The sequence below is a fragment of the Lithobates pipiens genome, unplaced genomic scaffold (genome assembly GCF_037356315.1).
Source record: "Lithobates pipiens isolate NorthernLeopardFrog02 unplaced genomic scaffold, aLitPip1_a1.2 Scaffold_18, whole genome shotgun sequence".
NCBI classification, from domain to species: Eukaryota; Metazoa; Chordata; class Amphibia; order Anura; family Ranidae; genus Lithobates; species Lithobates pipiens.
Window position 1 is genome coordinate 550,096,260 of NW_027507758.1, and position 23,219 is coordinate 550,119,478.

Below are 23,219 nucleotides of genomic sequence, written 5' to 3' on the forward strand. Positions count from 1 at the left end.
ATACAGCCAGAGCTACAATGGAATTTGCAAAAGAAGAATGGGCAAAAATGTCACTCTGTAGATGTGCAAAGCTGGTAGAGACATCCCCAAAAAGACTTGCAGCTGTAATTGCAGTGAAAGGTGGTTCTACAAAGTATTGACTCAGGAGGGCTGAATACAAATGCACCCCACACTTTTCACATATTTATTTGTAAAAAAAATTGAAAACCATTTATCATTTTCCTTCCGCTTTACAATTATTTGCCACTTTGTGTTGGTCTGTTACATGGGTGCTCAACCTGTGGCCCTCCAGCTGTTTCAGAACAAGACCCATCATGTCTTTGCCTTTGAGAGCCATGCTTTTATTTGTCAGCCTTGCAATGCTTCATGGGACTTGTAGTTCCACAACAGCTGGAGGGCCACAGGTTGATCCCCCATGGTCTATTACATAAAATTCCAATAAAATACATTTACCTTTTTGGTTGCAACATGACAAAATTTTAAGGGGTATGATTACCTTTTCAAGGCACTGTATAAAAATATATATGTACATATACATACAGTATATAAGTATATTTTTGTCTTTCTTGGCTCACCTTATGTTAGCATACGGGCCAGCTCTGCTCCTGATCCCAAGGAAACCCTCTTTATTGACCTCCCAAACAAAATTCAGTTGTTTGTTTCAACCTTTCTGTTGTCGGTACTTCTGACTGAGGTGGGGTGCCTTATGGTGCCAAGGCACCATAAGGCACCCCACCTCAGTTGGCTTTGTAGCTTAAAGCCAAACTAAAGGCAGCAATACTTAACTCTGCTCAAATGATTTAACACCTGTGTGGTCCCTCACTGGCTTGCTTCTTCCCCGTGCTGGTCCTCGCCAGTCTTGATTTGCCGGTGAGGAATGATATTTCTTCTAGCACACTGGTACTGTGCTGGAAATTTAAAAGGAGCAGCGCATGCACAGCTCTATTCACAATATGCAGAGGAAAGCAAACAGTCAGGTAAGTTACCTTTATTGCAGAAAAAACATTGCATGTTGCTTCTGCCATAAAGACTTGGCTGTTGGCAAAAAAATAAATAAAAAATTAGTGTAGATCTGCTTTGAATAGCTTGTCTTTTTTTAGATTTACTGTACTGTACACATTACTCGTTGCCTTGTTAAATAAGGCTAATATTTTATTTACAATTTTGGTACACAAGATCATTAAAGAGACATTCATCAGTGGAGACAAACTAGGTTCTCTAATCTCCATTCATGGTCCATTGTCACAGTTCATCCTTTACATTTCCTTTTTCTCTTCATCCATGCCAAAGTGTGTGAAGATCATATTCCTTTCTCCCGGAAATAAGAACCTAATGACAACACATGTCAGAATTAAACAAAGCAGACAATCGGGACAGAGGTAATTTACATTCATCAGTGCCCATTCACTGCAAATCTGACTTTATTAACAGATCTATAATATATTCCTTTGAAATTATGACTCTTTCACCATTTTATAGTCTAAAATTCTGAATACCCACACATACATACATACATTTAACCACCATGACTTTCACACATTCTATAGCTGGCCAACTTGAGGACATTTTAAACGGTTGCAGTAATGCTTTTGACCACTAGAGGGAAGAATTCAGGAAAAAAAAAAACATTTGTGCAATTGATGTTTGTTTAATTTAATGTAACAATGCGCACTCTGTACTGTCTGTGAAAAAATGGTTACACATGCAGATATTAGTTACTTAGGTGTCCGTTTATGAAGCAATGATCAGTGGAGATCCAGAGGATCGCCGCTGATCACAGCCCATAAACAGTATATAAACCAGAGATAATCGGGGGAGATGTGTTTGAACTTGTTCTCCCGCCAATTATCTCCGCACATGGAGAATCCACATAGACTGACACAGTAACGGTCACTATATGAAGCTGTGATCTCAGCGCTTCACTTGTGATCTGTGTCAGAATTCACATTCCCCGATTCACCAACTCAGAGGTGGAGAACCGGGGTAGTGAAGAGGGAATGTGGGGGGATCTGAGGAGGAAAGAGGAAGATAATTAACTTCCTTATGCCTCGTTCAGACCCCCCAACACTGTAACCATGTCCCCCTGTCATATGTATGTGTATACATATATATACATATATATATATAATGTGCATATGTATATATATATAATGTGTGTGTATATACATGTATATATAATGTCTGTGTGTGTATACATGTATATATTATGTAGGGGGACGCTTTATTTCACTAACATTAATCACACCGCGTGTCAGTGTATTGAGCTGTGATAATTTATCACTGCTTAATATAATGACATCTGTGTGTATCGGTGAATTTCTAGTACTGTAATCTCGTAAAGTCTCACGAGATTCCAGTATTAGGGGCTGTTCTCCAGTGTTAGAAGCGTTTGTAGATCGCTTCACTCCTCCAAGTGTGAAGCGATCTACTCCGCTTCATATAGTGGCACACAGAGGAGAAAGATCTCCTATGTGAATGCCGGAGAATGAAGCAGTGAATAGATTTCACTGCTTCATAAAAGGACACCTTACTAACATAAAATTAAACTTTTGTTGATACTTCCTTGATTTGCAACACAAGGATTCCAATGTATTACAAAGAACAGAAGTCAACAACATATTCCAAAGGAGGTATTTGTCAATCTACTATGCAATTAAAAATCGTATGTAAAGCTGAGTCATTAGGTTGTTATGATAATAGGTAAACAACAAACTAACTTATTAGGTAAAACATGCAAAAAATACCTCCAGGGCCCAATTTTCCTTAAACGGAGTTCCAGACGTTTTTATGTTTATCCACTTCAGCCCCGGAAGGATTTGCCCCCTTCCTGACCAGGCCATTTTTTTTGCGATACGGCACTGTGTCGCTTTAACGGACTATTGCGCGGGCATGCGACGCTGTACCCAAGCAAAATAGATGTCCTATTTTCCCCACAAATAGCGCTTTCTTTCGGTGGTATCTGATCACCTCTGCGTATTTTATTTTTTTGTGTTAAACAAAAAAAGCCATAATTTTGAAAGAAACACAAGATTTTGTAGTTTTTGCTATAATAAATATCCCAAATTGAAAAAAAAAATAAAAACATGTTTTCCTCCGTTTCGGCCGATATATATTCTTCTACATATTTTTGGTTAAAAAAAAATCACAATAAGTGTATATTCATTGGTTTGCGCAAAAGTTATAGAATTTACAAAATAGGGGATAGATTTATGTCATTTTTATTATTATTATTTTTTTTTACTAGTAATGGCGTGATCTGCGACATTGCGGCGGACAGATGGGACACTTTTGACACAATTTTGGGACCATTGACATTTATACAGCGATCAGAGCTAAAATAGCCATTGATTACTGTATAAATGTCACTGTCAGGGAAGGGATTAACACTAGGGGGCGATCAAGGGGCTAACTGTGTTCCCTAGGTGTGTTCTAATTGTGGGGGTGATGGGACTGACTAGGGGAGGAGAGAGATCGGTATGAACACACAATCTCTCTCCTCTCCCCTGAAAGAACCGGGATTTGTGTGTTTACACACAGAGATCCTGGTTCTTGCTCTGTCACGAGCGATCGCGGGTGGCCGGTGGTCATCGAGCCCACCGGGCACGTGCATCGGCTGCGGGGACACGCGACAGTGCACGCGCCTGCTGTGACGTCGTGGAGAGGCGACGTACAGCTACAACTGCGGCAGCTGGTTGGCTAGGGCTTGCACATTTATGCCACCCACATTGCTTTTTATTCGTTTTTACTATACCTGTGATCACAATTTTTAATATTATCTTGCAAGCTGTTGTAAGATTTTTTTTATGCTCAATAAACCATAATTGGTTGATTCGCACCATGTGGAGCACCTGTTTTTCTTTTCCTCCATATCTTACACACCTCCACTCCTGACCATCTTCCTATCATCTACACGTGGATGTGCTTTGGCTATCTGCCGCTGGTCGTTGGTCTCGTCTGGTCCCGTACTTCGGAAATGCCTACCATCGCACCCAATGTAAGATCATTAGGAGTACAAAGCTTGTTTGACTCACTGCCGTACGGTATGTGCATCCACCAAAGTCGGTAAGAGTACCTTATCTTATTTACTTTACCCTTGGAAAGAGTGTATTGGCACACCAATCGGTCCTCCTAGATCACACTTCAGTCAAATATATTTGGAAGCGGGGCCATAAGGACTTTCTCCTTCATCTCTGTGTTTAACACATGCACTAGGTCCCATAATTCACTGTGTTTTATTAGCACAATTTGAGTTTGTTTCCTTTGTTCATATTTCACGTGGTTTTGTTCCACACTGTTGTATGATTATTGATATAATTTGTAGTGGATTATTCACCAGCTATTGTATGTTATGTTCCCATTTTTATGGTTACAAGTTTGAGCGCTGCACATATATTTTTTCACATGCTATTTTGAATTTGAGTGCTAGCTGCTGTATATATAATTTTTAGTTTTCACTGGGGTTTAGCGAAGTGTTTTCCCTTTTTCACATTCATTGTGTACTACTGTGATGAGCTCTGTGATTGGTCACAGTGATTACATGATACAGACAGGGTCAATCACAGTCTATCTGTACCATGATTGGCCACAGCTAATCACAATAGTAAACACTGAATCAATAGTTTTCATTCATAAAAAAATGGTTGCTTATAACTGTAAAATTCACAGTTATAAGCAATCATGGTGTGTAAAAATAAAATAAAAATCCTGATCACCTCCCAGAGTAGTAGTGTTAATATGATAACACTGTATTGCTCTGGTCACTGAATGTAAAAAAAAAAAGGTAAAATAAAAAAAATTAAAAAATGTAATGCAAAAATTGAAAAATGTATTTAATTGTTTCTTTTCTTTGACATACTATGATCAGTCAGTGTCTCTTACCACCACAACATCAGTAATATGATGACACTGTACTGCACTGGTGGCGACAGTATGTAAAACATTTTAAAAGAATGTAAAAAAACACTTGAAGTGGTTAAAATACAATTCAATATCTTTTAAAATGAACAGATAATGGCAGTTTAGACTTAAAGTCCCTTTTCTGTCTGACCCTTTGATGCTCGATATCCATTCTGAAGAGCACTGGAGGTAGCTGGCAATGTATGGTTCAGGCAAGGATAAAATTTCAAAATTAAAATCGATCTGACACCTACCTAGCTTCTCAGTGGCTTCTACACACACACTGGGGTACATTCCTTCCCGGTACACAGCAAGCAGGATGTTGAATTTTGTTTTTACCATGACAATGCCTTCATCATCCTGGTTGGAAAAAGATCAAATCAATGCATTCATAATAAAAGAACACAGGGGCAATATTCTGTTCACAGTATAATATATTGAAGAATACGACGCTTACACATTTAGCATAGATAGAACTCTTATCAGCGCGGACACATTTGTAATCCTTCTCTCGGAAGTTGAACCCTTCTCTTCTTAGGGCTGCTGTGTTCTTGAAGGCATCAATGATCACCTGGATGTGTTGAGGCTGCAACTACAAATAGATAAGAACATGTCATACAGATCATCCTTAAATAAGCATTTAAAATATTAGGTAAGAAGGAGATAATGGTAAAACATAAAGCTCCGCCAAAATATTTGTACATCCTTTCCTTGTAATAGCCCAGTCAGTGCCTGACACCTTTGGTTGCTTCTTGGTTTCTAGGCCCAGGAGAATGATGTCATACATCCCAGGAGTCCTCAGGGGGGAAGAGGGATCTTCTCAGCACCCTCCTGCCTGAGCTAAAGGCAGATGGATTCCAGTACATAAATGCTACATGAATCATCTATCCTTATTGAAGATGGTTGCAGCCATAAATGCTAGGGGGTGTTTTTCAAAGTGATTACTCAACAAAACAAAGCATGGAGACATGGATAGATTGGTGGATTGGTGAGTTTACTTTGATTCATTTCATTTAATTGCGTTTTTGGTTTGCCGTCCTAAGATGCAATGTATTTCCGCTTTAATCCTGTTGCAGTGCAGGTCAATGACCAAATCTGAGCCTGTAGCTCCCCTACAACTTGTGTCTATTTGCCCCAAATTGGCACTATATCCACTGGAGCATTTGCATTTTGCACAGTAAAGTAGGGACTGGCCGGAGAGGGATTACTTTGATGCAGTTGGCAAGCTTAAACATGTATGCCAAATAAAATTCTTATTTTTTTGACAGTGTTTGCTACAACAGGTATATAGCAGTGCGCAGAATTTTTGTGTTAACATGTGGTCACACCCCTTTAGCACCTGATGGGTTATACAGTATATACTGTATGTATAAGCTATTAATATTTCAGCAGAGCTATATCTTGTATCTTTTTTATCTCCTCACACAGATTATCCTTCAGGAATTTCTTTCAAATAGAGTTCAGTAGAGTTTTCTGCAACATTATTTCAGCCCTGATGAAGGGGATTTGACCCCTGAAACGCACTGGACATCACTTTTCGTAAATTACATTTTAAAGACTCATAAGAAGAATGTTTTGTGCTCTGTTTTCAGTTTTCATGTGGATTTGGGCAGCCTCCATACTCTGGCGGACCCCTTGCTTAGTTGTAGAATTTCTGAGGTCATTCCATCAAATCTCATCACCATAGTCCACATGATGGATAAATGATCAAAGTCCAGCACTTCTTGTATACATTTTTTTTGACACTGTACAGTCACTCAAGTGACATCACTATTTTCTGATGCTGGTCTGTTAGAGTTACAGTGGAGGGGGTGTGAACAATGGACTGTCTGAATCATATAGGAGGGATCTGATCTGAAGACTTTGTGTGTCACAGAAGAAGGTTTCAATATGCAGAGTGCCTGAATGGAGCACTCTCTCTGAGACAGCAGAAGGGTCTTATGTGTGGCTTGTATCAAAGAAGAGGGGTCTATCCAGATTGTATGGGGGTTTGATCTGAGTACTATCTGTGTTACAGAAGAGCATCGGCAGGGGTGTCTGCAATTGGGGGGGGCACCTGCCTCTTCTGAAAAAACAAGCTATATCTTTTTTAATGGCCTCTCCACTTCTCCCTATTCATATACCATAAACTGTGATGTGATTATATCAATTCCATATGTCTTAGGCCCTCTCTGATCCCTCAAATTCTCAACCAAGAATAATGAGCATTCATGTCCTGGGGCTCTGATCAAAAAACTTGACCTACCTGTCCACGATTACATCAATCAAATCACTAAGGGGAAGGTGGTATATCAGAAGATTAAAAGCTGGCTGAAGTCAAGTAAGCCAGGTGAAGTTTTATTTAGGCTGGTTCTCTACAAATACATGTAGTGAATACCCAAATATTGCATAACTGGATTAAACACTTTGCATGGTGGATGTACTTACTTTCACACACAGCATGCTGGACAAGCTTAAAATATGTCTATAACTACTAATCAATCCCTACACTGCTCCTTGTCTCACATCCATAACTGAGTTTAGTATCAATAATTCACAAAAGGAAGCATGGGATCTCTCACCCATGGCTGTTCTTAAAATGAGATATGACTTAGAGTGCAAAATTGATGTACACTGTAAGTGTAAAGTTTGCAGAACCTTTCAAATATGGACAGCACAGTGGCTAAGTGATAAGCACTTTAACTTAGCAACAGTGGCGTCACTATGGTTGGCATCACCCAGTGCTGTAGAACATGGTGTTACCTACTCCGCACCCCCAGTAATGGTAGGGGGGGGGGGGGGTAGAGAGAAAGTTGGTGAGTAGGGGATGAGAGAGAGGTAGAGGGGGGTGAGATAGGAGGAAAGAGAGAGAAAGAGGGGGGTAAGAGAGAAGTGGTCAGTCTGCCCCTGGTGTCATCCCATTGACAGGTGTCACCTGGGTGAAGTCTACACCCCCATAGCATTGCCACTGTCTAGCAGCATTAGGGTTGTCAGTTAGAATCAGAACCACAGAACTACCTGCATGGAGTTTGCATGTTCTCCCTGTGCCTGCGTGGATTTCCTCCCACACTCCAAAGACTAATTGTCTAATTGGCCCTAGTATGGGTATACAGGGCTGCTGATTGGAATCGTGGGGCCCTGTAAGGACTACCTGGCAGCCCCCCCCCCCCCCCCCACAAGAAAATATTAAAGCTATATTTCCAATAAAAATACAATAAAATCATTATTAGCAGACACAAATACAACATAATTCACAGAATTCCTGCTAAATCTAAAAGATAAAATTGATATAATAAATAAAAATGAAGATGAGATGAAATCTGAGGGGCGACTGTGTCTTTCTCAGCAGATAAAAGCTGTCAGCAGGGAGAGGGAGAGACAAGTTTCAGTTGCTGGAGGTCAATAATCCCCCTCCTTCTGTGCTCGGGCTCCCTACAAGAAGACCGGTGGTCCCCCCTATCAGCGGCCCTGTGTGTATGCATGAATGTGAATTTGGGACCTTAGATTTGGCAGGGACTGATGTGAATGTACAATATACTGTATATGTAAAGCGCTGCATAAATTGATGATGCTCTATAAGTACCAGTAATAAATATAAGTAGTCTATAAAACCCAATCAGATTCCAAATATATGTAAACCAATTATGAAAAAGGATGGGAAAATCCTAGTTCAGCTTTTTTCAACCTTTTAGACTCACAAAATATTTTTTTTGGGAGAATCTCTGCTGAAGGCAATTCACTGTGTGGAGTAAGTGGAACAAATGGCCCTTACATTGGTGGCTAGTGCGAAAAATGCCCCCTTTACAGTGGTGGACAGAGTGCCAACCTTATTGACAGCTAAAAATATTACTGGTGTTATGCAGCTGGCTGTGCCAAGTGGTGCTGGCCAGAGAACTGTGCTAGTGTTTCATCAGATTAAGCGACCCATCAGATTTTGAAACTAAAGTGACGCTCCGTAGCTGCCATCTTGCTATACCCTGCACTTGTCCACAGTAAGGATACAGTGAGAAGGTGGCAAGCGGACATCTTGTTACACCCACCGGAGTCTGGCATTTCACACTTAATTTTACCACTAAACAGAGCTTATATAGTGATATACAGTATTTGGAAATCCGTATGGCTGTTTTGATGTTGAACTTGGCTGCTCAAGTTGCAATCAAATTTTTCATCAACTATTACAGAACGTTTCCAGTAACAGAATAGATTTCTTTGCAAGGATTCTGCATCAGCACATGGAACTTACGTGAAATCGTGGAGGAGAGGTGAAGGCTACCCCTTCTTTTAACTTGATAAGGGCGGTACTCTCAACATGTTGTGTCTTTATCAAAGAATCATACAACAAGTTCTGTATCTGGGTCATTGCTGCACATCAGACCTGGGAAAAAGTGACAGAGAAAGTACTGGTGAGACATAATATTGAACCTTCTTGTTTTCTAGTTTGCAAAGCAGAACAATAACCGGTGTGTATCCCAAAACAATTCTGTATATTAGGAATGGCACAGTCCATTGATACAACTACAGGGGATGCAAGAGCAGAAAATAGGATCCTGGACTTGGGGTGTCGAGGCTGCTTGGGCATAACTGTGATTCCATTTTATTTACCATCTAGGTATACCCACTAGATTAGCATTACCATAATACAGTATAAGAGTAGATCTCTTTACTACAAATCCTATTTTGTGAACTGCTATCTTTTGTTTTGAGCTTCTTAATTTTTAGGACAAAATCTAGGAGTTGGTAACTATTAAACATAAAATATCTATTTTTCCTGCATTGATTGAGTTGTATGAGCTATTTATATAATTTTGCACTAATTGAATTAGTATTCATTGAGGTACAACTTTGAAACATCAAAAATACAGTATATTTATTTTCCAGTTAAATAAACAAGATATAACTCATTAGCATTCTGCGGTTTTGAGACCACTAAAAGACAGTAGTAGAATCGATTAATAATAACGTGTAGACCCACCTTTTGGAAAAAGTACTTATAACAATAAGTGGTATTATAATTTGCCAAATATACTTCTAAATCTTTTGCTGAATGTCAGCTTAAAAGGCTGTGCTAGAGATCTCCGACTGAAGAGACTACATGTCCCATCTGTCACTGTGGTAGTGGGACTGTAGTTGTCGATGGAGCAAAAGTACAGTGAGGTCACTGTACCCGCAGTCCATTTCTTCTTCCTCCAACTCCAGAACTAAAGGTCCATAACTCAGGGCTGGAGGAATGGTCTTCAGAAGCCTGGGCATTGCACCCATGACCCATTGATCATAGTTGCAACGCTTTGCAGGCTCCAAACTCTATAAACGCTATTCATTGTGTCGAGGCAACATGGATTTCAAGACCCACATTACCGCAATGTACCATACACCTGTTAGAGCAGGGATTCTCAACCAGGGTTCCGTGGAAACCTAGGGTTCCTTCAGCATTGGGCCATTTCTGCCTCTCGGATAAGTTCTCACCGACACCATTGATCTTTTCAGCTATCTGTAAGGGGGTAATTCTTCCCAATGATCACAAGTGTAAGGAACATTCTTCCTACTGACCATCACACTAATGTATCATGAGTTGTAGATTTCAAATTTTTAGCAGGGGTTCCCCGAGAACGGAGAGCTATTTCAAGGGTTCCTCTGTGTTGAAAAGGTTGAGAAAGGCTGTGTTAGAGAATTGCAGTGCCATTAAATTTCAATTGCAGAAAAACGCACTATGAAAACACACCTCTGATACACATAGAGTATGCTTCAGTTCAACACTATGCATGGTAACATTGTGGTGCACCCCAACAGAAAAAATGGTGCATTTCCAAAAATTTTGCGCATTTCTCCTTCCTCCAATTAATGACCCTACAGCCCATTTTTTTTGGGTTGCAGTTGGGTTCTTTGCAGCAAGCAGTTAGGAGTGCAGATGCCCCAACAACCACAACACAGTTTGCTGTAGGGTGGCCTCTTTGGGTTTCATGGTATCCTCTTTCTCCCTGCAGTGTGGAGGTAGGGGGACATACTGGGATATGTTTTTTTTATTGGATGCTTTTCGTAAGAATTACCTATAATTTCTAGTGTCTGTAGTGTCTGTAGTGGAAAGTACAGCAAAACGCGTTGACAAAAAGTTTTAATATTTGGTGGTACATGAGTGTCGGAAATATAACCTATATAGAACATAACTTGGAATATGTGATCACCATTTTAACCACTTAACAACCGACCCGTTAATTAACGGCCTCCCAGAATTCAGCTCTCGCGCGCCCCCTGGGGCGCACACTCGAGAGCATCCGTGACCGCGGCGTCCACAGGACCCGGCGCATCACGGATCACAGTAAACGGCCGCTCATCGCGGCCGTTTACCACGTGAACGCTCCGTCAAATGACGGAGCGATCACTTGTAAACAAACCGGCGTCATAAAATGATCGGTACAGCGGAGGGGGAAGAGATCGGTGTCAGCAGCGCTGTGGGCTGCATCTGCAGTGCCCACATCTCTGCGCACTGAAATTTAACCCCTTAATTCCCTGCCAATACTCTGCAATACCCTGTCAATCCCTGCCAATACTCTGCATTACCCAATACTCTTCAATACCCTGTCAATACTCTGCCATACCCTGCCAATACTCCGCATTATCCAATACTCTGCAATACCCTGCCAATACTCTGCAATGCCCTGCCAATACTCTGCAATACACGCCAATACTCTGCAATACATGCCAATACTCTGCAATACCCAATACCCTGCCAATACTCTGCAATACACGCCAATACTCTGCAATACCCAATACCCTGCCAATACTCTGCAATACCCGCCAATACTCTGCAATACCCGCCAATACTCTGCAATACCCAATACCCTGCCAATACTCTGCAATACCCTGCCAATACTCTGCAATACCCTGCCAATACTCTGCAATACTCTGTCATACCCTGCCAATATCTGCCATACCCTGCCAATACTCTGCCATACCCAATACCCTGCCAATACTCTGCAATACCCAATACCCTGCCAATACTCTGCAATACCCTGCCATTTTTTTTTTATTTACTTCAGGCTTCCCAGCCTAGAGGTGAGATGTGGGGTCTTATTGACCCCATATCTCACTATAAAGAGGACCTGTCATGCCTATTCCTATTACAAGGGATGTTTACATTCCTTGTAATAGGAATAAAAGTGATCAAATTTTTTTTTTAGGGATGAAAAAAATGTCAAACTAAAATAAATAAAGTAAAATGAATAATAAAAAAGAAAATAAAAGGTAAAATGCCCCTGTCCCCATGTGCTCGCATGCAGAAGCGAACGCATGCGTAAGTCCCGCCCACATATGAAAACGATGTTCAAACCACACATGTGAGGTATTGCTGCGAACGTTAGAGCGAGAGCAATCATTTTGGCCTTAGACCTCCTCTGTAACTCAAAACATGTAACCAGTACAAAAAAATGTAAAGCGTCGCCTATGGGGATTTTTAAGTAGCGACGTTTGGCGCCATTCCACGAGCGTGTGCAATTTTAAAGGGTGACATGTTAGGTATCTATTTACTCAGCGTAACTTCATCTTTCACATTATGCAAAAGCATTGGGCTAACTTTACTGTTTTTTTTTTTAAGCACATAACTGTTTTAAAAAAAAAAACATGTTCGAAAAATTGCTGCGCAAATACCGTGCATGATAAAAAGTTGCAACGACCCCCATTGTATTCTCTAGGTTCTTTGCTAAAAAAACATATATAATGTTGTGGGGTTCTATGTAATTTTCTAGCAAATAAATGATGATTTTTACATGTAGGGGAGAAATGTCAGAATTGGCATGGGTGCTCCAGAATGCCTGATGGTGCTCCCTGCATGTTGGGCCTCTGTATGTGGCCAGAAATAACCTGATAATATGACAATTTTGTGAAAAAAAATCTTCATTTTGCAAAGAATTGTAGGAAAAAATTACAACCTCAAAAACCTCCCCATGCCTCTTACTAAATACCTTGGAATGTCTTCTTTCCAAAAAGGGGTCATTTGGGGGGTATTTGTACTTTTCTGGCATGTTAGGGTCTCAAGAAATGAGATAGGCCGTCAGTACTTCAGGTGTGATCAATTTTCAGATATTGGCACCATAGTTTGTGGACTCTATAACTTTCACAAAAAACAAATAATATCCACCAATTTGTACTTATTTTTACCAAAGATATGTAGTAGTATAAATTTTGGCCAAAATTTATGAAGAAAAATTACTAATCTGCTAAATTTTATAACAGAAACAAAGAAAAATTCTTTTTTTTTTACAGAATTTTTGGTCTTTTTTCTTTTATAGCACAAAAAATAAAAACCCAGCGGTGATTATATACCACCAAAAGAAAGCTCTATTTGTGTGAAAAAAAAGGACAAAAATTTCATATGGGTACAGTGTTGCATGACTGAGTAATTGTCATTCAAAATGTGAGAGCAAAAGGATAGAGCAGACCCCGGGATGGCATTACAGTGGGTTGAGTCCCTCAAATACTTGGGAGTACAAGTTACAGCGAAGGTGGAGGACTATATGGCCCTTAATTTACTGCCCCTGCTACAGCTTCTCAAGAAGAAAACACAAGCATGGATTAAACTCCCACTGTCTTTGGTGGGAAGGATTAGTTTGCTGAAGATGAAATTCCTCCCAGTGGTGTTATATTTTCTTAGGCACGCACCGGTTTGGGTTCCAAGGTCATATTTCCGCAAACTGGACAGCACAATTTCATCGTATATTTGGGCCCCTGGGACACCCAGAGTGGGAATTAAAGTACTGCAGGAACCCAGGGAGAGGGGTGGCCTAGCTCTACCCGATTGGTATAAGTACTATCTCGCCGGGCAGCTAGTGTTTGCACGCAGGTGGTTGACGGTTGATGATGGGGATGCGGCTACAGTGTTGGAGGCGGCTCACCTGGGGGCTTATGACAGTTTGCGATTCGCCCTGTTTAGAGGTACCAAATCGGAGTTACCACTGACGCTGTCCATGAAGGCTACTATCAGAGCGTGGGGTGTAGCGGTAAAATTAGCATGTCACAGTTTTAGAGGGATATCTCCTTCCACGCCCTTGTGGATGAACCCGACCTTGCCACACTTTTATAATCTCCCGGACCCCATGCTGTGGGTGGTGAAAGGTATCAAGACCGTAGGGGATATCACCAGATACGGGGAGCTGCAGACCTTTCCCCAATTACAAACTAGACACAACCTGCCTAATGGTTATTTATTCCGGTTTCTACAAATTAGACATGCCTTTCAGGTACAGTTTCGAGTGATGAGAGTGGAGTCTATGCCTTCAGCCTTGGAGAGGTTGTTGTCAGGGGAGGACTTGGTCAAACCCCTTTCAGTGACCTACAAGGAAATGTTCCAAATCACACCACAGGCAATAGTGAAATGTAGAGAGAGGTGGGCAATGGAGGTCCCAGATGCCCGAGGGGAAGATTGGGATGCCCTGTGGGTCAGGCCGTTCCAACACCTGGTGTCCGCTAGGGACAGATTGATCCAGTTCAAATTTTTGCACAGGAGCTATTATACCCCGGCCCGGTTGGGCAAGATTTTTCCAGGCACCTCCTCGGAATGCTGGAGATGTTCTCATTCCCCGGCAGATGCCAGTCATATTTTTTGGGACTGCGCCCTTGTGCAGGATTTTTGGGAAGACATAACTTTGTGCATCTTTGAACTAATTCAAGTACCTATTCCAAAGACTATTAGAGTCTGCCTGTTTGGCCTGGTTGATGAGGTGGTGCCTTCAAGGGCTATGCGAACAATGCTGATCCTGTTGTTTTACGGTAGAAAGTCCATTCTTCTGCATTGGAAGAAAGCAAGGGCCCCGACGGTTTCCTTTTGGAAAAACCTGGTAAACACGATGTTGCCTTATTACAAACACACCTATGAGGCCAGAGGATGCATGAAAAAATTTGATAAAGTCTGGCACTCCTGGCTTAATTCCAGCACCACTGTAGGATAATAAAGTAGGGGAAATGGTCGGACTGAGGGAAGTGGAGGTAGCTGCTATTGCAAACCGCTGATAACACACAACAGTCTGAGGAAACGCCCTGATGGGCACCCTGTTATTTATTAATCTATCGTAGGTTTCAGTTCAGACACCGAATGTATAGGTGAGAGAAGATGTGAATGGTACAAGGGGTCCGGTTGGGCTGTGACTCTGAGTAAGGGGGGGGGGGGGAGAGGGTTGGGGGGTTATGTTGGATTAGCTAGTTGTTGTTGTTAGTTATAACCGGCCGATGGCCGTGGATGTGTCCACCTGACGCGTCCAATGTTTTTGTATGTTCTGCATAAAATCAATAAACAGAATTTGATACAAAATGTGAGAGCACCGAAAGCTGAAAATTGGTCTGGTTATTAAGGGTGTTTAAGTGCCCAGTGGTCAAGTGGTTCATTAAAATGGATTAAGATGGATTTTGTGTTTATATGAATTGAATTGTGGAATTTTAACTATAAAAATATATATGTTGTGTCTATTCTCAAAAGGATGCATAGAAAGTCCCACTTCTTTCTAAAAATGAAATACCAGTTATGGATGTTTTTACATATTTACACTGGTCAAGCTTGAATGAATGGCAGTATGTATATTCAATACCTGGACGATTCCTGTAGAAATTACTGTAGTAGTCGCCACTACTCCAGTGATCGATCCTCACTTTCTTCTGGATCCCGTGGGGTTTCTCGTGGATGTCATTCAGAGAACGATCTGCATTTTCACAATTAATACAAGGAGCTTTTTGACTGGACAAGGTGGAGAATTTAAAGTTCACTACAGACTTCATCCAATCAGAGAACACTTTGTATTCACTGAGAAAATACAAAGCATTCTTTGAATGGTGCCTGTGACAAAAGAGCGACCATCTGTGCTTAATATGCAGTAGGGCAGCCAATCGGCACAGGACATGACAGGTTGGGAGGATCACTGTAGTAGCAGCAAAAACTGCAGTGATTCTGCTTAGACAGGGTTCAGCTAAGTATGGAATATATATGTATGTGTAGCACCCACTAGTGCACAGTTTGGTTGGGTAAATTTATGCTGACTCATACTAGCCAGGCCTCTATCACCTTCCCTTGTTCTGGAGGTCCATGGAAACTTCTAGAAGCTAGTGGGCAGAGGTAAAGAGGCAGGGTCTGAATATCGATGGGAGTTTTGACCAATCCCCAGGCAGTGAGGCCTGGCAGGGTGGTAAGCCTGGTTCATACCCTGTTTCCCCTAAAATAAGACCTAGCCTGATTGTCGGTGTTGGCTGCAATATAAGCCCTACCACCCAAATAAGCCCTACCCTGTTTCCTAAAAAATAAGCCCTACCCTGAAAAGAAGACCTACACGGACTTTAACTAGGGCTTATTTGGGGGGTAGGGCTTTTATTGCAGCTATCACCGACAATCACACTAGGCCTTATTTTAGGGGAAACAGGGTAATTATTGAAGAGTCTGGCCAGCAGGGGTTGTTATCTTCAGGAAGTGCTGAGGATCGTGAGGGGACCTAGGGCTGGGGGACTCTGCCTCCAGACTGGAGCTGAGGGAGGAAGGAGAGAAAGCTGTAGAGATGCACATTCACCACCTTTCAGTCTCATCCAATAGACATCCTGATTAGCATGGGAACACCTGTATGGCAGGAGGCCTGAACAGCAGTCTTAAAGCGGTTGTATACCCGCTGAAGTTTTTTTTTTCCTGACCTGCAAAGGAAAAGGCATAATGAGCTAGTATGCACTGCATACTAGCTCATTATGAAATACTTACCTTAGAAGGAGGCCCGACATCTGGCCCGATCCAGCTGACATGTCCCTCTGCGTTTCTTCCAGGTATCGCGGCTCCGACACTGTGAGTGGCCGGAGCCGCGATATCGTCACTCCCGCGCTTGCACGTGGGAGATTTCTTTCCAGCAGGGTCCGGCGTCTACCGGACTTTCAGCCGAGAATCCCCTGTGCGCATGCGCCGCTGCAGTCAGCGGTGCATTGCGAGGGGAATATCTCCTAAACCGTACAGGTTTAGGAGATATTTTTTTACCTACAGGTAAGCCTTATCATAGGCTTTCCTGTAGGTAAAAGTAATAAAAATGACTATACAACCACTTTAACCAAGGCAGCAGGATTCAAGGGACAGTGTGAGTACTTCTATACCCCCCCCAGCCTACAAGGGAGAAAGCTGCCAGAGGCAATATTTAGCAAGCCTTTATGGGACAGTGTCACAAGCCAACCTACAGCCCTTCTCTGGGACATTTTTCAAAGTAGCCAGGTGGGCTGGTATTTTCTGCATGTTTTGGGACTTTGTGAGTTTCACCAAGGGGACATTGAGCTCCTGCAAGTTTGGGACTTTGAGAGTTTCACCAGGGGAACATGCTCCTGAAAGAGGAAACTTTACTAGTAGTCCATGAGAGACTGATTTTATTCCGGTGAGATTACAGTCCAGGATCTGAATTTTTGTGTACATAGAGAAGTACGTTTATCCTCAAGTTGTTCTACCAAGTCAAGTTGTGCATCCTATCTAGGGCTGAAACAACTAATCGATTAATCGACAACTAATCGATTAATCGACAACTAATCGATTATGAAATTAATCGATTACTATTTTCATAATTGATTAATCGGCCAGTAACATAATGGGGTTACAAAAAAAGAAAATTAGCCCTTTATAGTACAAAAAGAGCAAATCATCGCTACTGTAAATATTACTTTCACAGTTCTATAGTAAAAAAATGAACCCCTTCCAGTTGTGATTATCTGTTTTTTTTACTATAAAGGGCTAATTTTAGTCTTTTTAACCCCATTATGTTACTAAATGTCTTAGGCCTGGTTCACATCTATATGTTTATTGGTGCTTTTTGCAGAAACGCACTACAGTTCATTTACATGGTTTCCTATGGGACAGGTTCATATCTGTGCTTTTTTTCAGCCGCTGTGTATTTGGAAAGGGTCAGGGACTTTTAAACGCAAATCGGTGCTTCTTTGGTTCAATATACTTCAATGGAGAAGCTGTAGAAAAGCATGCAATGCGTTTTTGAAGCAATTTGTGTTTTTTAATCTGCCCAAAAAAATGCAAAAACGCAAATTGCAGCAAAATCACGTGTGCAGAAATCAAACGCGCAGCAAAAAGCACTACAGAAACAGATCAAAAGCAAACTGTATAGGTGTGTACTGAGCCTTATGCTGGCCACACGGATGAATTTTTAGATGAGAATATTCAGATGAAAAATCTTTGTACATTCGCTGAATGAAAGAATTTTGTTTGAAAGTTTCACTTGTTTTTAACATTCTGTTTTTAAAATTAATGTCATTTCTGAATGAAAAACCACATACACTGTCTGAGAATTCCTTTGACCAAGCAGTTTTCTATTTCCAAATTTTCCCATCACTGTTGTTGAAAATGAACGTCAATTTGACTCTTTTTTTTTTTAAGGTTATTAACCGATTAATCAACACAATAATCGGCCAACTAATCGATTATGAAAATAATCGTTAGATGCAGCCCTAATCCTATCCTCTACTAAGTCAAGTTGTGCATTATATCCTCCTCATCTTCTTTCTTCTGGTCTTCTTCCTTTCTTCATCCTTTGGTTTCTTCCTCCATCTTCTTCTTCCTCTGATCCGCTTCTTATTGCTCCAGTGTTCTTATCCGGCATCTTCCTCCATGGTGTCTCTTCTTCGTTCTCGGGCCGCTCCGCGCAATGGGAGGCTCCTGCTGTGTGACGCTTCTCTTCTTCTGACAGATCTTATATAATGAAACCGTAAGTCAGAGGGGCGGGGTCACCGGGTGGCCCCATCCCCCCGTTATATAAGACCTGTCAGAAGAAGAGAAGAGTCACACAGCGGGAGCCTCCCATTGCGCGGAGCGACCCGAGAACGAAGAAGAGACGCCGTGGAGGAAGATGCCGGAGGAGAACACTGGAGCAAGAAGAAGCAGATCGGAGGAAGAAGCAGATCGGAGGAAGAAGAAGATGGAGGAAGAAACGGAAGGATGAAGAAAGGAAGAAGACCAGAAGAAAGAAGATGAAAGAAAACTTTAATAAAGGAATTGTCAAAAACTGTCTCTTGTAATTTTTAACACTTTTGTCACTTTTTTGGGTGAAATTGTAGGGGTACTTTTGTACCCCCTTACAATTTCACACAGGGGGGGCGGGATCTGGGGGTCCCCTTGTTAAAGGGGGCTTCCAGATTCTGATAAGCCCCCCGCCCGCAGACCCCCACAACCACTGGCCATGGTTGTGGGGATGAGGCCCTTGTCCTCATCAACATGGGGACAAGGTGCTTTGGGGGGGACCCCAAAGCATCCTCCCAATTTTGAGGGCAAGTAGCCTGGTTTGGTTCAGGAGGGGGGGCGCGCTATCGTCCCCCCCTCTTTTCCTGTGGCCTGCCAGGTTGCGTGCTCGGATAAGGGTCTGGTATGGATTTTGAGGGGGACTCCCAAGACATTTTTTTTTGGCGCGGGGTTCCCCTTAAAATCCATGCCAGACCTGGAGGGTCTGGTATGGATTTTGAGGGGGACCCCCACACCATTTTTTTTGGTACGGGGTTCCCCTTAAAATCCATGCCAGACCTGAAGGACCTGGTATGGATTTTGAGGGGGACTCCCAATACATTTTTTTTTGCCGCGGGGTTCCCCTTAAAATCCATGCCAGACCTGGAGGGTCTGGTATGGATTTTGAGGGGGACCCCCACGCCATTTTTTTGGGCATGGGGTTCCCCTTAATATCCATACCAGACCTGAAGGGCCTGGTATGCTCTTGGAGGGGAACCAATGCCATTTTTTTTTTAATTAAAGTCGCCTGGCCTGGGGGCGACTTAAAGTCGTGTTGTAAGTCGCCCCAAGTCACGCTGTGATTCACACTCAAGTCGTGTCCAAGTTGCCTCCCAAAGTCATGCTGGAAGCCCCTGTGTGAATGGACTGTTAATGATACGGCGTGCGCTATTATCAATTGCGCCCGCATTTTATGTGTTGCACTTATGTATGCGCCAGTTCATACGCTCACCTGATAATTTATCTGACCCACAAATGGAGGTATGAACCGGCGCAGTGCATTCATCTTACTAAATCAGCCTCAAAGTGTAGTTTGGATGGTCGGGCTGCCTTGAAGAGGTGGCTCACTATTCCCACAAAAAGGGATGGGATGTCCAAAAGTCTGTGATGCCTAGGAGGGCAGCTGTTGCCCCTAGCAATGCTGGTGCAAGGAGACCAGTTATCGAGGGGCAGAGGCCTAAGTTTGAAAGCGGATGCAGTGTGAAAAGCCCTGACAAGACATGGAGCCAAGTGCGCTGTCTGCGATGCATAGTAGCCCATTATGCTTTGCTTTTGCAGGGAAACAAAGAGGAAGTAAACCCGTTTTCTTTAAGAGAAGTGTGCCATTTCCTTTAGCAACTGTGGAAGTCAGGAATAATAATGAACAATTAATTTCTGATAATGTTGTTGAGAAGTATAATACTGACAAGAAAAGTGTTTCAGATGCTGTTGAGCCCCTTGGTCTGTCTATGCCTCTTTGGGCGGATGCACTGCAACGGAGCATTAACTATTGGAATGACTGGGCCATGAGATGAATAGCAGAGCTGAAAGAAATTTCTGTGAGTAAAGGTGTAGTGGACACTGTTGCTGCTGTGCCAGGAGAGGCATCCGCTGAACAGCCTATAGGCCAAGGTGCTGTTGCAGAGGTTAACCCTCTAATGACTGAAGGTCCAAGTGAGTGTAAACGCACAGCAGAACTTTTGTCCGTCGCAGACTCTTTACCGAGATCGTAGTTGTCGTAGTCACACTGACACCCCGCAACAACGATCGCCGAGATGCGCGCCCCCACTTTGCAGCCGTCATTTGATAATTGGCGGGCAGCAAGTGGTTAAGCCACGCCCAATATTTAATTTAAACCACGTCCATTTTTAGCTGTGGCGCCCATCGCACGCCGCATTTATTTTTTCCCACTACGTCCCGCATACAAATGCCCCACCCCCTAATTATAATAAGTCTCCCCCTACAGACAAAAAAGTGTCCCTATATTTTTTTTTTACAATGTTGGCAACTATGCAAGCAGCACAAAGCTGACAAAGTAAGTTCAGATAGGGAGCTTGACTAAAGAAAAGAGTTGGTCTGAGGAGCAGACCTATGGCCTAGGCGTGAGGTTTGAAGCAGCTGTGTGGCTAGTGAATAAGCCAGGAGGCTAAAGCAGTGTGTATACAGTGATGGTGGAACTTTCAGTTCCTTTCAATACAAGTGGGCTGCCATGCCCTTAAAAACGCAGTCTGGAGAGGCACGTTTCTGAAAATCGCATGCACCACTTGAATCCAATCACCCCGCATATTTACACCAGCTTGAATGAACGGCAGTATGCATATTCAATACCTGGACAATTCGTTTGGGAGCTGGAAATCACTGTAGTAGTTGCCGCTACTCCAGTGATCCTCACTGTCTTTTGGATCCTGTGGGGTTCCCATGGGTGCCATTCAGAGAACAACTTGCATTCTTCACAATGAATACAAGGCGCTCTCTGACTGGACAAGATGGACAATGTAAAGTTCACTCCCCACCTCGTCCACTCAGAGTACACTTTGTATTCACTGAGATACAGAACATACAAAGCATTCTCTGAATGGTGCCTGTGACAAAAGTGTGACCCTCAGTAGGGCAGCTGCTAGGCATAGGAGGCGGCAGATAGCGAGGGTCAGTGTAGTAGCAGTGAAAACTACAATGATTCCCTGCCTAGACAGTGCTCAGCTAAGTATGTCATAGATTTGCTTACTCTGCTTTAAGCTGGACCAATGCAACAATGCAAAACTCTTCCTACCTGGAATTCAGCTTTAATCATTGAGTATAATATTACTGTCTGGTCTGCGGAATTGGCAGCCTATCCATTTGTATGGGATGCCTTAAAGCAATGCACGTTACAGCACAACATCATACATGTGCATTAAAGCCCAACTCCAGGAAACCTCCAAATTCTCCTTGGCAGTTCACCAGAACTAGTGTCCCCATTGGAAGATTTCCCGCTATGAATTTTCTGAGGACAGGGGTTAGGAATAAGTAACACAGAGAGTTCAGGGATCAGGAGTAAGTAATGTACAGAGTTCTGGTTTCAGGAATAAGTAATGCACAGAGTTCAGGGGTCAGGAGTAAGTAACACACAGAGGTCAGGAGTAAGTAACACATAGAGGTCAGGGGTCAGGAGTAAGTAACACACAGAGGTCAGGAGTAAGTAACACATAGAGGTCAGGAGTAAGTAACACAGAGAGGTCAGGGGTCAGGAGTAAGTAACACACAGAAATCAGGGGTCAGGAATAAGTAACACGTAAAGTTCAGGGGTCAGGAATAAAGAACACAGAGTTCAGGGGTCAGGCATAAGTAACTGACAGGGTTCGGGGGTCAGGAGTAAGTAACACACAGGAGTCAGGAGTAAGTAATACACAGAGTTCAGGGGTCAGGAGTAAGTAACACACAGGAGTCAGGAGTAAGTAATACACAGAGTTCGGGGGTCAGGAGTAAGTAACCCACAGGAGTCAGGAGTAATTAATACACAGAGTTCAGGGGTCAGGAGTAAGTAACACACAGGGGTCAGGAGTAAGTAACACACAGGGGTCAGGAGTAACACATAGAAATCAGGGGTCAGGAATAAGTAACACAGAGTTCAGGGGTCAGGAATAAAGAACACAGAATTCAGGGGTCAGAAATAAAGAACACAGAGTTCAGGGGTCAGGAGTAAGTAACACACAGAGGTCAGGGGTCAGAAGTAACACACAGAGGTCAGGAATAAGTAACACACAGGTCAGGGGTCAGGAGAAACACACAGAGGTCAGGGGTCAGGAGTAACACACAGAGGTCAGGGGTCAGGAGTAACACACAGAGGTCAGGAATAAGTAACACACAGAGGTCAGGGGTAACACACAGAGGTCAGGGGTCAGGAATAAGTAACACACAGAGGTCAGGAGTAACACAAAGAAATCAGAGGTCAGGAATAAAGAACAATCAGTGAACATTCCCCTCCATCCTCTCACCTGCACTCTGTCCTCTCCAATTTCCTCGTACTGCACACAAAATAGTCCCTTACCAAAGTTATTATGTATCCTTCCGCGAATAGAAGAACTAGTGCTTCTCTCCCAGCAGCGCTGTCATTCACTTTTCAGAGACAAGTTCTTCAGCTGCCACCTGACAAATAAAATAATATCTTCAGAAGATGTATCCCCAATCCCTGGATAGTATATTTGTTATTATCTTAAGTTTGTCTTATATAATGTCTTCAAGGTACTTGTTCGCACGTTCCATCTCCATAGAGAAAATAGTCCCTGTATATATATATGATATCCTTTCGCCGGTCTTCTAGTCCTGTATGGTAACCATAGCGACGCATTTGTTACTGTTGCTAATACTCCACGAGTGTTGTGTTTCAGCCTAT

General features: G+C 42.5%; 1 protein-coding gene across 2 annotated transcripts; it reads right to left on the reverse strand.

Annotated features, from left to right (window-relative positions):
* Nucleotides 1-155: 155 nt before the first annotated feature.
* Nucleotides 156-23,144, reverse strand: PFN4 (profilin family member 4). Of its 2 annotated transcripts, none has more exons than XM_077488877.1 (5): nt 22,875-23,144; nt 9,119-9,250; nt 5,354-5,488; nt 5,151-5,256; nt 156-1,329 (listed from the first exon to the last, which is right to left on the reverse strand). In XM_077488877.1, the coding sequence occupies exons 2-5, from the start codon at nt 9,233-9,235 to the stop codon at nt 1,301-1,303; spliced, it is 387 nt and encodes a 128-aa protein (XP_077345003.1). In that variant the 5' UTR covers nt 9,236-9,250; nt 22,875-23,144; the 3' UTR covers nt 156-1,300. The 2 variants fall into 2 exon arrangements, with proteins under 2 accessions (XP_077345003.1, XP_077345002.1); XM_077488876.1 differs by having other exon boundaries at nt 22,822-23,143.
* Between the last annotated feature and the right edge of the window lie 75 nt (nt 23,145-23,219).

Bases quoted from the DNA above. Each gene is read 5' to 3' on its own strand.
- PFN4 (XM_077488877.1), bottom strand. From the start codon at position 9,235: ATGACCCAGATACAGAACTTGTTGTATGATTCTTTGATAAAGACACAA. The intron at 5,489-9,118 runs GTAAGTTCCATG...ATCTATTTGTAG, and splicing joins CCTCTCCTCCACGATTTCAC to TTGCAGCCTCAACACATCCA. The intron at 1,330-5,150 runs GTAGGTGTCAGA...TGTTGTCATTAG, and splicing joins AGAAGCCACTGAGAAGCTAG to GTTCTTATTTCCGGGAGAAA.